At 28.6% G+C, this 13,818-nt stretch overlaps 3 protein-coding genes across 4 annotated transcripts in view; 2 read left to right on the forward strand and 1 right to left on the reverse strand.

Annotated features, from left to right (window-relative positions):
- Window positions 1-4,016, reverse strand: part of LOC108684450 — a 6,459-nt gene extending 2,443 nt beyond the window's left edge. The window contains exons 1-2 of the mRNA XM_018188770.1: window positions 4,001-4,016; window positions 2,821-3,110 (exon numbers count right to left, since the gene is read on the reverse strand). Of these exons, the coding sequence (XP_018044259.1) occupies window positions 2,821-3,110; window positions 4,001-4,016 (306 nt within the window). The remainder of the gene's footprint in view (window positions 1-2,820; window positions 3,111-4,000) is intronic.
- Window positions 4,017-4,053: 37 nt separating this feature from the next.
- LOC108684451 lies at window positions 4,054-6,469 on the forward strand. Its single transcript, XM_018188771.1, has 4 exons — window positions 4,054-4,185; window positions 4,666-4,808; window positions 5,743-6,011; window positions 6,243-6,469. The coding sequence occupies exons 1-4, from the start codon at window positions 4,054-4,056 to the stop codon at window positions 6,467-6,469; spliced, it is 771 nt and encodes a 256-aa protein (XP_018044260.1).
- A 4,823-nt stretch (window positions 6,470-11,292) lies between these two features.
- Window positions 11,293-13,818, forward strand: part of LOC108684506 (cytochrome P450 4C1-like) — a 13,899-nt gene continuing 11,373 nt past the window's right edge. For both annotated transcript variants that reach the window (XM_018188852.1, XM_018188854.1), the window contains exons 1-2: window positions 11,293-11,321; window positions 13,548-13,727. In XM_018188852.1, the coding sequence (XP_018044341.1) occupies window positions 13,551-13,727 (177 nt within the window). In that variant the 5' untranslated portion in view covers window positions 11,293-11,321; window positions 13,548-13,550. The remainder of the gene's footprint in view (window positions 11,322-13,547; window positions 13,728-13,818) is intronic.

The raw sequence follows: 13,818 nt of genomic DNA on the forward strand, positions 1-13,818 counted from the left end.
TGTCAAAAAAAATTTCAAATTTATCTACTATTTTTAGCTATCAAAGTGCTCTAACTCCTTAAGTAGATTTATTTTCATCAATCCAAATTCATAATATAAATATTGTAATTATTTAAATCGGTTGCTTTTGAATTTTCCAGAAAATTAACACTTCATGTAAGTATCAGTCGGTATCAGATTGTCACAACAATCACATTATATAAATTATACATCTTAATTTTTAATTTTTTGACTAATAATTTTATATATTTATACAATTTTAATTTTGAACTTGGTAACTAATAGTTTTAATAATTTTACATATATTTATTGACCTCATAATCATATACAAACAACTTTACACGTCTTATCTACATCATAGTTGGAAGAATGTAACTATAACGGTGAGTACTTTAATATAGTAATTGCTTTTGAAAGCAATATGAAGCAATGAATGTGAAATTGTTTATAGATCTGTACCCGTAAAAGATAACTTATAGATAATCGTGAAAATTTTCTACCAACTAGTCGTTCAACCGAGCAACCGAGTTGTTCATTACGAGCAATTTCGTTTTCATCCTACATCTATAGTGTTACATCGGATTCCCATAAGATATGGATTACATATATTTGTAAGAATATTTCAATGCGTCTTTTATACTGTTTAATGGCTTAATATAAAGTGACTATTCAAGATACACCTGACTTTTTCACTGCGTTTTTATTCTGCGAATTTATAACATCTGATGTCATATAATACAATGTAACGTTAAGTTTTTTAATTAAATTTATATTTCATATCAATTTATTAGAACGTTAAAGCTTTAACGTTTATTACACATATTTATATTCGAATTTGACTCTAATTTGCCTTTCTATATTCTTGATATTTTTGATAATTATTGTATTATTTAAAAAAAAAGAATATTTAACCTAGATATTTTGATATAGAATTTTTGTCTTAAAATGATTTCAAGAATTTGGCATTAGCAGGTGGTACGTCGAATCTGAAACACCCTGTATATATAGAATCACTTATTTTAACTTAGTCATCTGTGTTGTAAATATGTACATAGTACGAATTGTAAATTATACCAAAGATTGCATCATTGCATCGATACAAACACATAAAAAACTGATTGCATGTCGGATAAGATGCGACTACATCATAAAATTTATTAATATCGCGACAATCTCGTAAAATGCACCAGAAAAAGAATTAAAATTAACATTCATCAAGTTCGCATTAGATCTTCCGTTAGTACATTAGTGCAATTTTTAATGTATGATATTTAATTGTTAAATGTCGGGTGATAATAGTGTGTTTTTATAATGTTTTTTTCTATCCTTTTTCTCGTAAACGTAAATCTCTTAATAAATGTGAAAAGTCTATTTTTATGAAATAGCATAAAACTGTTTTTTATAAAATAAATGAAGTGTACATATGATTGTATAAAAAAACAACTTAACATATGAAACAAGTTTATACCTGTTCCATTTTGAGATATGAGAGATGTTGTAGTTTTTATGATTCTGAACAATGTCTTCTGTCATATCCACAGAAAATTAACAAGTCAAAAGATATGGAGCTCTGAAGTCACAGAATCTGAATGTTTGCTATATCTCTAACCCAGATAGCCAAGCGAGATTAGCGTATGGAACAAATTGATGTACTGCATGTTTTCAACTTGTCGACAATTTGCTGTCATTGGAATCTAATGTGAATTGCGTTAGCATCAGGAGGGCAAATAGATTTCATGAGTTTACGAAATTGTAAGAATATACATCGAGAAATAATAAACTCGTCACGTTGACAGCAAACTAATGCACGCATGATGACAACTTACCAGCAATTTGCTGAATTCTAAAGAAGACTTTACGTGACATCAGAACAACAGACAGTTTATGAAAACTTGGCTTTAGTTTGCTGAAATGGAATAAGTGACAGCAAAATGGCAACCTTATTTGGCTATCTGGGAAGATAACTAACAATGCTCTCTTTTATATGTAATAGGTCAGCGTACATATATATTCTTGAATAAAGCATTCATATATACAAGGTGTCTCACAACTACTGAATTATATTTTAAGGACGTATTTTTGAAATAATTTTATAAAGTTAATGGTCAATAAGAATCTGATAGTTAAAAATCTTGAGATATATTTATGTATAAATATAAATAAATTAAAAGTATTACACTAAAAAAGAAATCAAAAAAATGTCTAAATCTTATTTAATTTTTTGAGAAATAAATTCTGTGTAAATAGATTCTGAAAGATTTTGTCTTACCTTTAAATAAAGAAAGCTTTGACACATTTTGCAAGAAGATTTAATTTTTAATTTTTAATATTTTTTATCTATTATGGTATATTGTTCAACCTTTGATATGATTTTGTTGACTATTTTTCTATATTCTTTCCAATATTTAATTTTATTTTTTAGTAATTTGTTAATAACTTTTTAATCTTATATAACTACTCTTATTATTTTAATGGCTGAAGATGACTAACATAAGTAAAGTCAAAACGTTCCATTTATTATAAAAAAATTCTTAAATCTTTTATAATATAGATTAAATGTCTTAATAAATATTTATATTATCTTATTTTTTAAGTTTATGTTTGACCTATCTTCCTATTCATATTTACATATTCAAGCAAGAAAATAATATTATAATATTTTTAGGAGTTTAAGTATTTTTGTAGTCTATGCTCCAGTCTTCCATGAAGCATAACAACTGATAATGTATTACGAACACAAATTATCATTCTTTCGTTAAAAAAAAGCACACTGGCAAGATTTACCCGGATTCTTATCGTCGAATGTCAATCGTGTCGTACATGCAACTGTGTCGTTTCCTGGTGGAGGCTGTGGACCACACTTTTCAATTCGGCGACGAGTTTGTCGGCAGGATCTGACTGTGGTGCGAATATATTCATGATTTCTCGTACTTTGTTGTATGACCCATCATAACAATCTTGCTCTGCTTTCCACATGTTATATGCCATCATAGCCGGGATGGAGCGTTCTATCGTAATGACTTTGTTCTTCAGCTGCAGCTGACGGTTAATCAGATCGCATTGACGTTCCTCGATCTCGGATGTTATGTTCGCCAACGGCGACTCAACAGCTTTCATAAAAAAAATTTATTTATATCTCTTTTATTAAAAAAAAAGTTTATTAATTATGCAGTATAGGGGTCTACCTGTAATAATCTTGACCTTGACGTGTGTTGTCAAGGTTGTGACCTTCGACAAATTTTAGCCGTTCATTGTTTCTTAAAAAGTTATTAACAAAAAAATTCATCAATAAATCTAATTTTTGGACACAACTGCGCTTCAATGAAACAAATTCCCTGCTTTAAAAGAGCAAAATATTTTCTTATACTTATATAATTTTTTTTTATATAATTTTGCCTAGATTTCGACAATAATTCCTTCTCCATCAATTTGATTTTGGTTGTTTGTTAACCATTGATTCATGAGCTGAGAAGGCAGATTGATGTAATTGAATATTTATTATAAAATTTTCTGTTTCAAAAATATAAATATTTTATTTCAAAAACACAAATTTTCTGCTTTATAAACAATTCAGATTGTTTCCCATTTATGTAGTTTTACCAAATTATTAAATTACATGAATTATTCTCTCTGCAAAAGTTAGTCCAATCAACTGCTGTGTGATAATATATTCAGTTCTTTTTCTAGGAATGTCTGCTTTACAAAAATTCTTTGCTTTAAAACTAAATTTTTTTAATGAACTTTTTTTTGTTAATAACCTTAACGAGTAATGGCTAAAATTTGTTCAAAATCATTCGAAGTCATGGCCTTAACAACATATGTCAAAGTCAAGATTATTAGAGGGTAGTCCTTTATATTACATAATTACTAAAATTTTACTGGAATATTTTTAATTAAATTGAAATCAAACTAAAGTATATTTTTAATTTTGAATGGGACTATTTATTTATGTTTGGCAATAAAGTAGACAATAAATTAATGTTAATTGAAGGTTACTTACTGGTTTTGGTCGACATTCTGATGATTCTATGATTACAGTTGAAATATATGAAGATGAAATTAGTCGCACGGACGTCGACGATCCGAGGACTGTATTTTTTACTTGAGACTTTTGAATTAGATTGCAAAAGAATGGAAATAGTTAGTTGCTTTTGCCGGAGAACGGCATTGATAAGAGTTTTGGAGGTAGGTAGATGAAATTTGTATGCATAGCTTTTGCCGACAATATCAGTATGGTACTGGTAATCGAAAGTAAATATTTTATTATCTAATAAGTGATATTTCATTTGTGCATTTTTGTCGTACGACAAATTTTTCGAGCTTGTTTATTGGCTATGAGATAGAGAGAACCGAGAACCTCTCTATTCTAATATTATATTTGTCAACAACACATTTCAAGCCTATTATATTAATTGACTATAAGAAAGAGAAATTATCGGATCTCTGTTCTATAATCAATTAATGAACTTAAAATCTTTGTCATATGTAAAGCCCATTTACTATAGTCGTAAGCCCATTCTACAATAATCATAAGCGTAATTATAAGTGGTTGTAGTTGTAAGAATTAACCAATCAAGTCAAATGTAAGGAGAATATTTGACAGTGATTGGTCAATTCTTACAACTACAATCACTTATAGCTTTATGTGCTTTATGCCTATTGTAGAACAGGCATTATACGGTCTTAAGGCTATTCTACATTGATAGATCGTATCATAGACATCGCAAGTCACAAGCTTGTTGCTTCAGCCAATCCGATGCTTCAATTTTAAAGTCGCATGATGCTTATGACGCTACGATTCGACCAATGTAGAATGGTCTTTATGCTTTTATTGGAAAAGCAATAAATTGGCTCTCGCGATAATTTCCATCGCGCGGCAAATGTTGACGCGTTTTATGTCTGCAGAATATAACGTCTGCAGAATAAATATATAAATAATATAAATATCATGATATAATAGGTATTTTCTGTCACGAATTAAATATTGATCGACCTTTGTATATATACATTGAAATGAATATACAAAACAAAACACAATTCTGACATTCGTACTCTCAGTCTCTCAACAAATTTCCCGGTATTTTCATTAACTAACTTCACTTCTCTCAGTTAATAAATATTATGGCAATTTTTATTAACGATGTGCAGAATGATATAAATGTTTACTGATTATTTAGTAATTGTGAAAGCCGAGGACAAAGATTATCGAGATATCTGAAATCTGGAGCAGGCCACGTACGGCCAAACGAGCCACAATGTTATCACTCGGCTCATTCAGAAGTATAAATTTATTGGATTATTTCTAAATAAAATCGTAATGTTTAGAGCTGTATAATTCTATATAAACATATAGTTATTATTTATATGAAATAGTAGATATAAATATATCTACGATTTTTTATAAATCTTATTACTAGCAAGAAGTTATCTGTGCAGTAAAGACAAGCACAAAGTTAAGTACTCTATTCATTCTCAAAAGTTTTATGAGAATAAGTTACGATTCTTCTTATTGAGCTACATATCAAATGATTTAGGAATTTTCATTGTAACTAATTTCTTGTAACAAGCAGATGCGCAACTGACTCATGTTTTGTATAATTGTATCATTGCAAGTGATATTGCAAATGAAACATTAAAAAAAAATGTCTGTTATTCTTGAATAATTACATGGGACATTTTATATTATTCCTAAAACATTAAAAGATAGAAAGATTTGTCTTTAAAGAATTAACATTCTCACAGTAAACTGGAGGAGCCGACAACGCGGCGAGATGACGACGACTTCTCTCTGGTAACTGTAACAAGCGTTTCCCTCCAGAGCACAGGCAGCACTTTCACTGGATCAGTCTACACAAATTGGGAAGAGAAATTCGCCTGTCATTCATTACAGGGCCGAGGTTGCGTTTTCAGCTATCGAAAGAGAAGGACTCACTTTGGCGATGGAGTCTTCAGCGCACCAGCTGGCGTCTGTCCGCGTCATGTTACTTCGTCAGTCATTCGTCGTAATACAGGTTGAATGTTAAACGCAATTGTTACGACTTTTATTTTGAATAAATAGAGATTTCCATAATTCAATCTGCAAATAGCATGTTTGAAATGGGAATATACATGTTACTTGTACAGTATCTATGTTTTGTCTCTTCTTACTTTCGACGAGATAAAATATGTGAATACGTAGTGAATATGTAAATTGATGTTTTTCTCGAAATGAATAAATAAAAAATAGAAACTTTCTATTATAGGTGATTCTCGGCTTGTGTTTGTTTGGCCGCAAAAAACTAGCCGGAGTCGACTCTCGAATGTCCTTGTGCCCCTTCTACGTGGTATCCTAGTTGGACTATTATTCATAGACACTCTTCATCTATGGCCTGGAGAATTCTTACCTACATGTCTACCGCCAACCATGCCAATTACTTTACCGCCGGTTAAATGTAACGTCATTGAGCCGCGTTGGTATGATAATAACTGAATTTTTGCATCACCTAATGTTCACATCATATTTGCATAAATATATATTTGCGATACCGCGAATATGATTTTATTAAAACACTATACAATTTTCGATAAAAAAAAATTATTTTGTTTGAAGGCTTTTTGATCTTTTTAATTACATTTGGAATTCGTTTTAATTACAAGAAAAGATTTGCATTTGGGAAAACAGTTTCGCACAGTTTCAAGTTGAATGAAGACAATAGTTTCTATGATCTAAATTTAAAAAGTTGTATATACATACTTGGACCTCATAATTAAAGTTTATTTATACTATAAAAGGTAATAATTCAGTAACGTTTGTTTTTTAGTAATGCTGACGGTACCATATAGAATTGTAATTATGATTGAATATGTGAGTTAAACGATAAAAAATTCAACTTCAAATAAAATATTATTGACAACGAGAGTTTTAATTTTTGAACAAATTGTAAAATTTATTCGTATCTGCTTTTTCACATTTCTGTATCACTTGCGATGATTTGCATTTTTTATTATAGCAAAAGAAATATTTTTCATATTTGTCGTGTCATAATAAAGTTGCAATTTATAAAATAAACTACATACACATATATGTGCGATTGTAATATTGAAACATGTGATTTTAACACTTATTTCTACACTTATTTTAATAAAATGGCGAATTTGTCAAGAGAGACACTAAAATTAATTTACTTTCGAATAAAAAGTACGCAAAAATAGTTGCACGATGGCAGAATAACTTCTCTTAAAATAGGCACGAACGTTTGTCTATAAAGTCTGACCCAGGTCTTATATCTCGGAAACAGTTAGATTACGGTTATTATAGATATGGAAAAATGTTTCATATGAAAACATGAATTTTATAGGATATTAAGGGAAATGATAAAAATATGAACTTGACCTCTTCAAGATCAACATGACTGATGTTTTCATACATGGAAAAATCCCCTATTTTTTATTGCATATTCTTGTAGTTCACTCAAAAAACTTTTCAAAATATTATAAAAAAAAAGTTAATTTTCACTAAGAACTTTTCAAATTGTGAGGATTGAGAGTATAGTACCACCATTAGTATTACCTAGAGACTCTCTAATCAGAATTGCGACATGAGACGATTTGAGCCAATTTTTGTATGCAGGGTAGCAGTTTTAACAAAATTGATAATCCTGATCCTGATGAACATTTTTTTCAGAATTTTTCATATACTTTTTCAGGATTTCTATATAATTTTTCAGAATTTCTACATATTTTATAACTTTCTCACATTTTTTATACAAATTGGAACATTTCTCAGAAAATCAACATCTTTTTTCTCAGAATTTTTTATATTACATAATATTTTATATATTAATTATGAAATATCGAAGATTTCTAAGCTTTTTAAATATAATCTCTGATGAAATGTTATTTAAATCTAAAAATCTAAAATCTTAAAATTATTTTTTAAAAATTATAGGATGAGAAATTCCAGAATATTTCAGAATTCACTCTTATATGAAAAATTTTAAGAGAAGATGTAAACTTTTCGAATCATCATCATTCTTTTGTTTCGTCCACTGCTGATAGGCAGTCCTATGGACTGCCTCCTCTAATGTTTGTTCATCTTTTTCTATCCTGCCAATCCAATTTGTTGCTATTTTTTTCAGATCGTCGGTCGATCGAGTTAGTTGTCTTTCTACACTTCACTTGTCCATTCTCGGCCTCTATTCCAAGAGCCTTTTCGTCCATTTTTCATTCTGGCTGTGCCCATTTTTGTTTTGTTACATGCTCTATAATATCTCTAATCATAGTTCTTTGTCTCAAATCTTCATTTCTCACTCTCCCTCATAGTTACCCCTAACATTGAGCGTTCCATTCTACGTTGTGTGTTTTTAATTTAGTTGCCAATGACTTAATTAATGTCAGAGTTTCTGCTCCGTATGTTAGCACTGGCAGGATGCACCAATCAAATATTTTTCTTTTCAAACATACCGGTAGTTTGCTTTTAAACGTTTTTCTAAGCTTTTCATATGCTCCAGCTCAAAGATATTCTTCTCTGCAGTTCATATGTTTGATTGTCTTTGTTGATTTTGATTTCATGATCAAGATGTATATATATTTTTCAATTATTTCTATTTCTTGTTGTTTTAATAGTGATATTTTGACTAAGAACTAGGTTCGTCATCATTTTTGTTTTGCCAGTATTCATGTTCAAGCTAACTTTTTCTGTTGCTGTTTGAAGCTCCATAGTCATTTTTCTTGCTTTTCTCAAATCATCGGCTATAATAACAATATCGTCAGCGAAGCGGAGGTTGTATGCTTAAATATTCTCCATCGATTTTTATTCCTTTATTATGTCATTCTAATGTCATTCTAATAAATGCGTATTCCAGAACGGTGTTGAATAATTTGGTGACATTGGATCCTGTCTAATTCCTCGTCCAATTTTTGTGTTTACTATTGATGTGTAATTTTACTGTTGTTGTTGCTTGTTGATAAATGGATAATTTTTATATATCGATAGTCGATTCGATATTCCTTTAGTGCTTTTAGTATTTTATTGTGTTTTATTGTATCGAAAGCTTTTTGAAAATCTACAAATAACAACACCAATGGTTTATTATACTCCACTGATTTTTCTATTAATACCTTCAGATTCTGTCGTTGGTTCTAAAATTTAAATAGAATCCAGCTTGCTCTCTTGGCTGGTATAAATCTAACTTGTTCTTCATTCTTGTTGTTCTAATTCTAGTAAAAAGTAGTTTGTAAAGATGATTCAATAGGCCGATAATTCTTTAGATTCATTTTATCGCCTTTTTTATGGAGTAGGATCATCACCACATTATTCCACCTATAAGGAATGGTGGCATCCTGGAGACATAGATTAAAAAGTGCTTCTATTTTTTTCATTATTATTTCTCCTTCAATTTTAATAGCCTCTATGACGATTTCATCGTCGCTTGGTAATCTATTATTTTTCATTTTTCTAAGAGTGTGCTGGATTTCTCCCCTAGTTATTTTGAGCATGTCTTCGGATTCTTGGTTCAATACTTCTTTTTCTGCTGTTATGAATAATAGTATTGAATTTTTATTTCTGCACCTTCTGTACAGTTTTTCATAGAATTTCTCCACTATTTCAATTAATTTGTGTTCTATTTCATTGTTTCTGTTCTGGAGCTTCACTATTTCAATTTTGCCCTTAGCCAGATTTCTTTTAATACTTTGAGACTTCTGTTCTCTTCTATAGTTTTGTCTGGTTTTTTCTAATTTATATTGTCGAAGATCCTCCCTGAATGCTTTGGTTGTTCTTTTATTTATCTCTTTGAGTTCTATTTTATTTGCTTCTTTGTTACTCTTCAGAAGTTTCTTTTTTCTATAAGCTTTCGTGTGTTCTGACTTATTTTCTTTCCTGGGCAGTATTTCTTTTGAGCTTCTTGTAGATGTGGTTTCCACTATTGTATTATTTAGTGTATTTATGCTATATAAAATCTCCTCTTTTTAGTTTGTTCTCTAACTGTACTAATATAGTTTTGGAACTTTTCCATATTTTGTAGGTTATTCCGTAATCTTTTATTTGTTTTTCATTTTATATCTCTTATTCTAATAATATATTTAATGTAGTTTTTATCATAGTCACTGCTGGTAGTAAACTGATTTAATACTGTAACATCTTGAAATATTTCTTTTTTGTCAGATATAAAATGATCTATTTAATTTTTAGTTCTTTCGTTTGGGCTTTCCCATCTGTATTTTTTCTTGAAGAAAAAACTATTCATTTGGTATTGTCCATTTTCCAATAGAAATCCTAATAGTTGTTTGCCTCTTTCGTTTCTATCTTCTGTCCCAAAGTTTCTAATGCTGTTTTCATTGAGTTTGTTTTTAAACCAATTTTTGCATTGAAATCTCCGCATGTAATTGTGAAAAATGGCTAGAATCTTCTTCCATTACATTTAGTCATCGTAAAAAAAAAAAATCTCCGTTTCTTCTCCGTTTGTATGATCCATAGTTGGGATCATACGCTTGAATAATTTTTAAATTATATCTGCTATTTAATTTTAAAATCAGGTATGCAACTCTAGTAGAAACTTGTTTTATAGCTGATGTATCATCTGAAAACTTCTTATGAATAAAGAAACTTATTCCTCCTACTGATTCGTTTTCTTTCCCTATAGATAAAATTTGTGGTCCGAGATCTTAATGTTATCAAATTTTCTCTGCGTTTTCTCACCTCGCTAACTCCCATTTAATCTTTGGCAGTTACATTTCTAACTCCTCGAATCTTTCCTCTGAGACCAGTGATCTGATATTATATGTTGCAATACCAGATCACTGATCTTAAATCTTTCTTTACACAACTTTCATATGAAATATTTTTCCATATTATAATTGTTTCCAAGATATAAAGCGTGGATCAAACTTTATAGATATCCTGTATAATCGGCACATTATACATAAATATACAGCATTGAAAAATTAATTATTACTATTCGTAATATACACATATGAATTATATTTTGAAAAGAATAAAGCAAGAGAAGACAGAGTGTTTATATAATGTTACCGGAACCGCTTTAGTAAAAAATAATTATAATTAAGCGTGATGGAGGTGATTAAGGTGAAGATAATCGCAAAAATGAAGTATGTATATGTGCTTACATAAGGCGATAAAAATAGAAATTACATCTTTACATTGCCTAGGAGAATTTTCATTATGTTTCTTTATAATATCTTAAGCATACGTGTCGCATTGTCAAATGCAAATGCCTCTCTTTTATCTCGTTACGATCAGATATAAATCGATCAGATATAAGTCGGTGGTTCACAACACTTTATATTCCTAAACGTTAGAGATATTGACGAATGTTTATGAAGTGAGTTTATCACATGAATACTTATCACTGTTAACTTACAATAAAAAAGAGCAAATATCAGTTTCTACGACATCCATAGCCTCATTCAGTAATTAAATCTTGAATTGAAAAGAAGCTTTTATAATTATTATAATTTCTTGTTACAGAATATAGGTGTACTATTTTCTTTATTGCATTTAATAAAATTATTTATTAAAATTGTTATTTAATAAAATTGATCTAAATTTAAATTACAAAACATAAATTACATAATAAATGTCAAAGTTACGATATTTAAATCAAATGTCAAAAGTGTTAATAAGAAATTGCGGTGTTGTAGAAATATTTATGTAAAGGTAAGTACCGAAAGCTCATATTTTTAAGTATTATATTATGTCAAATTAAAATTAAAATTAATATTATGCCATTATTTCTTATATTATTCAGTCCTTCAAAAATAATTTTTAGGAGAATGAAACTTTGTCAAAAAATAATTATAAATTGATAATTTAAAAATATTTCAAAACTTAAAGTCTTTATTTTTTAAATCGATGTTTTAGATAATGATCTAACTGATCTTTTATGAAGCTATAAATATAAGTGAAGTACGTTATATCTCAAATTTTTTACGAATTTTACAAAATTCTATGACATGAATTAAAGTCGCATCAAAACAGTTTACAATGTTAAGAAAAAATGAATTTATATTATTGCATACTTGTGAGTTTGTGAGTCTTATATGATTTTTTTTCACTAAGTTGACTGTTTATAAAAGATAAATGGAGTAGCGCTCATTATATTAGGTGTGGGAAAAAGTTCGTGGCGTTTTTTTAATGCCATCTAATGGGAAAAACGCCACGAACTTTTTCTCATACCTAATATTTTTAAAAATAAGATTAAAGAAGTTTTTTTTACAGTGCATCTGTCATGTTTATACATTGTTATATGTTTAATATATAAAGATTATGCGTTTCGCAGTTTCCTTCGTATCTAGAGCTATTCTTGGAGTGCCATTAGGGCGAGAAGTAGCCTGATACTCCTATCAGGTATCAGGCTACTTCTCGCTCTAAAATGGACTGCAAGGTTCACGAAACATTGGCACTCCAAGAATAGCTCTGGACACGGAGAAAATCCGCGAAACGCATAATTTTTATATAGAAAGCACCTGTGGAAGCCTCAAAAATATTATCAGACACATTTAATACTTAACAAATATATAAATTAAAGATAAAGACTTCTTTGAAAGTGAATTTTAAAATAAATAATTTTAAAATTAAATTTTACTTTTGTATATGATTTTTAATTTATGTCATGAAACTTTTGTAAACGAATTCTGAGATTTGATCAATTTCCATTTATATCCGCTTCATAAAAAATCAGTCTAAAATATCGATCTGAAAAGAAACTTTAAGTTTTAAAATGTTTTTTGGATCGTCTTATTTATAATAATTTTGATAAAGCACATTATCTTGAATAATTACCTACACTCTAAAAAATATTGGTGTAGATTTAACACATCTCTGTGTATCATTTAAAAGCTATTTAAAGCTATAGATGAGTGTGTAGACTTAAAACCCATGTTAAATCCATATTATATTGGCAAATTTAACACAGTGAGAATTATGTAAACATCGCATGGTATTAAGTTCACAACGCTATTTTTTAGAATTTTGGAGTGTGATTTTAGAAGATAGAATAGATGATTTTCACGCAATACGCAATAAAATTTATTACATAAAAGATATAAATAATGAACAATTTGAATAGTTATTATAATGTATGTATTACATAATTGATTTTCTTAATTATATAAATTAATAATTAAATTGTATTAAATTAATTATATACGCATTTTAACTTTAATTAATATAAATTAAATTAAATAAGTTAAAAGTATATAAGTTTAGTATATACCACATTATATTTAGTATATATCACACTTAAACGCGCGAATTTTAGGTGATATGATTCATTAACTTTAAATATTAACTTTAAATATTATTTTTTTAACATAGAATATAATATTCCTTGAGATATATATTTTCTTGAGATATATATATATACGCATCATCATTTCAGAGATAGATATGTCTAATTAGACATACCTATCTTTGAGAAACATTTTTAATCAATATATAATGAAAGTCTTGTCAATATAACTTTTCTCGATATGATATGTAATTTCATTATTTTAATAAATCTAATGATGTATAAACTTAATAAACTATTTAATTGAAATGTTCACAGTTAATGAGAATGGATTTCATATTTTTGGTACTATGCATTCTTTGCATTGTTGGGATTTTTTCAATTCTGTCGAACTACCATCAATATAATATTCGACAAAAGTTCGGAAATATTCCCGAAATCAAAGGATATCCTTTCATTGGTGTTGCATTTGATTTTATGAAGTTATCAGAGTATGGTATAAAAAAACTTTACACATAAGATTTTGTCATTATTCTTTTACATAAAATGCCATATATATATATATATATATATATATATATATATATAT

Source organism: Atta colombica, unplaced genomic scaffold, assembly GCF_001594045.1.
Source record: "Atta colombica isolate Treedump-2 unplaced genomic scaffold, Acol1.0 scaffold135, whole genome shotgun sequence".
In the NCBI taxonomy this organism is placed as follows: Eukaryota; Metazoa; Arthropoda; class Insecta; order Hymenoptera; family Formicidae; genus Atta; species Atta colombica.

Bases quoted from the DNA above. Each gene is read 5' to 3' on its own strand.
- LOC108684451 (XM_018188771.1), top strand. From the start codon at position 4,054: ATGAAATTAGTCGCACGGACGTCGACGATCCGAGGACTGTATTTTTTA. The intron at 4,186-4,665 runs GTAGGTAGATGA...TGCCTATTGTAG, and splicing joins CATTGATAAGAGTTTTGGAG to AACAGGCATTATACGGTCTT. The intron at 4,809-5,742 runs GTAGAATGGTCT...ACATTCTCACAG, and splicing joins GACGCTACGATTCGACCAAT to TAAACTGGAGGAGCCGACAA.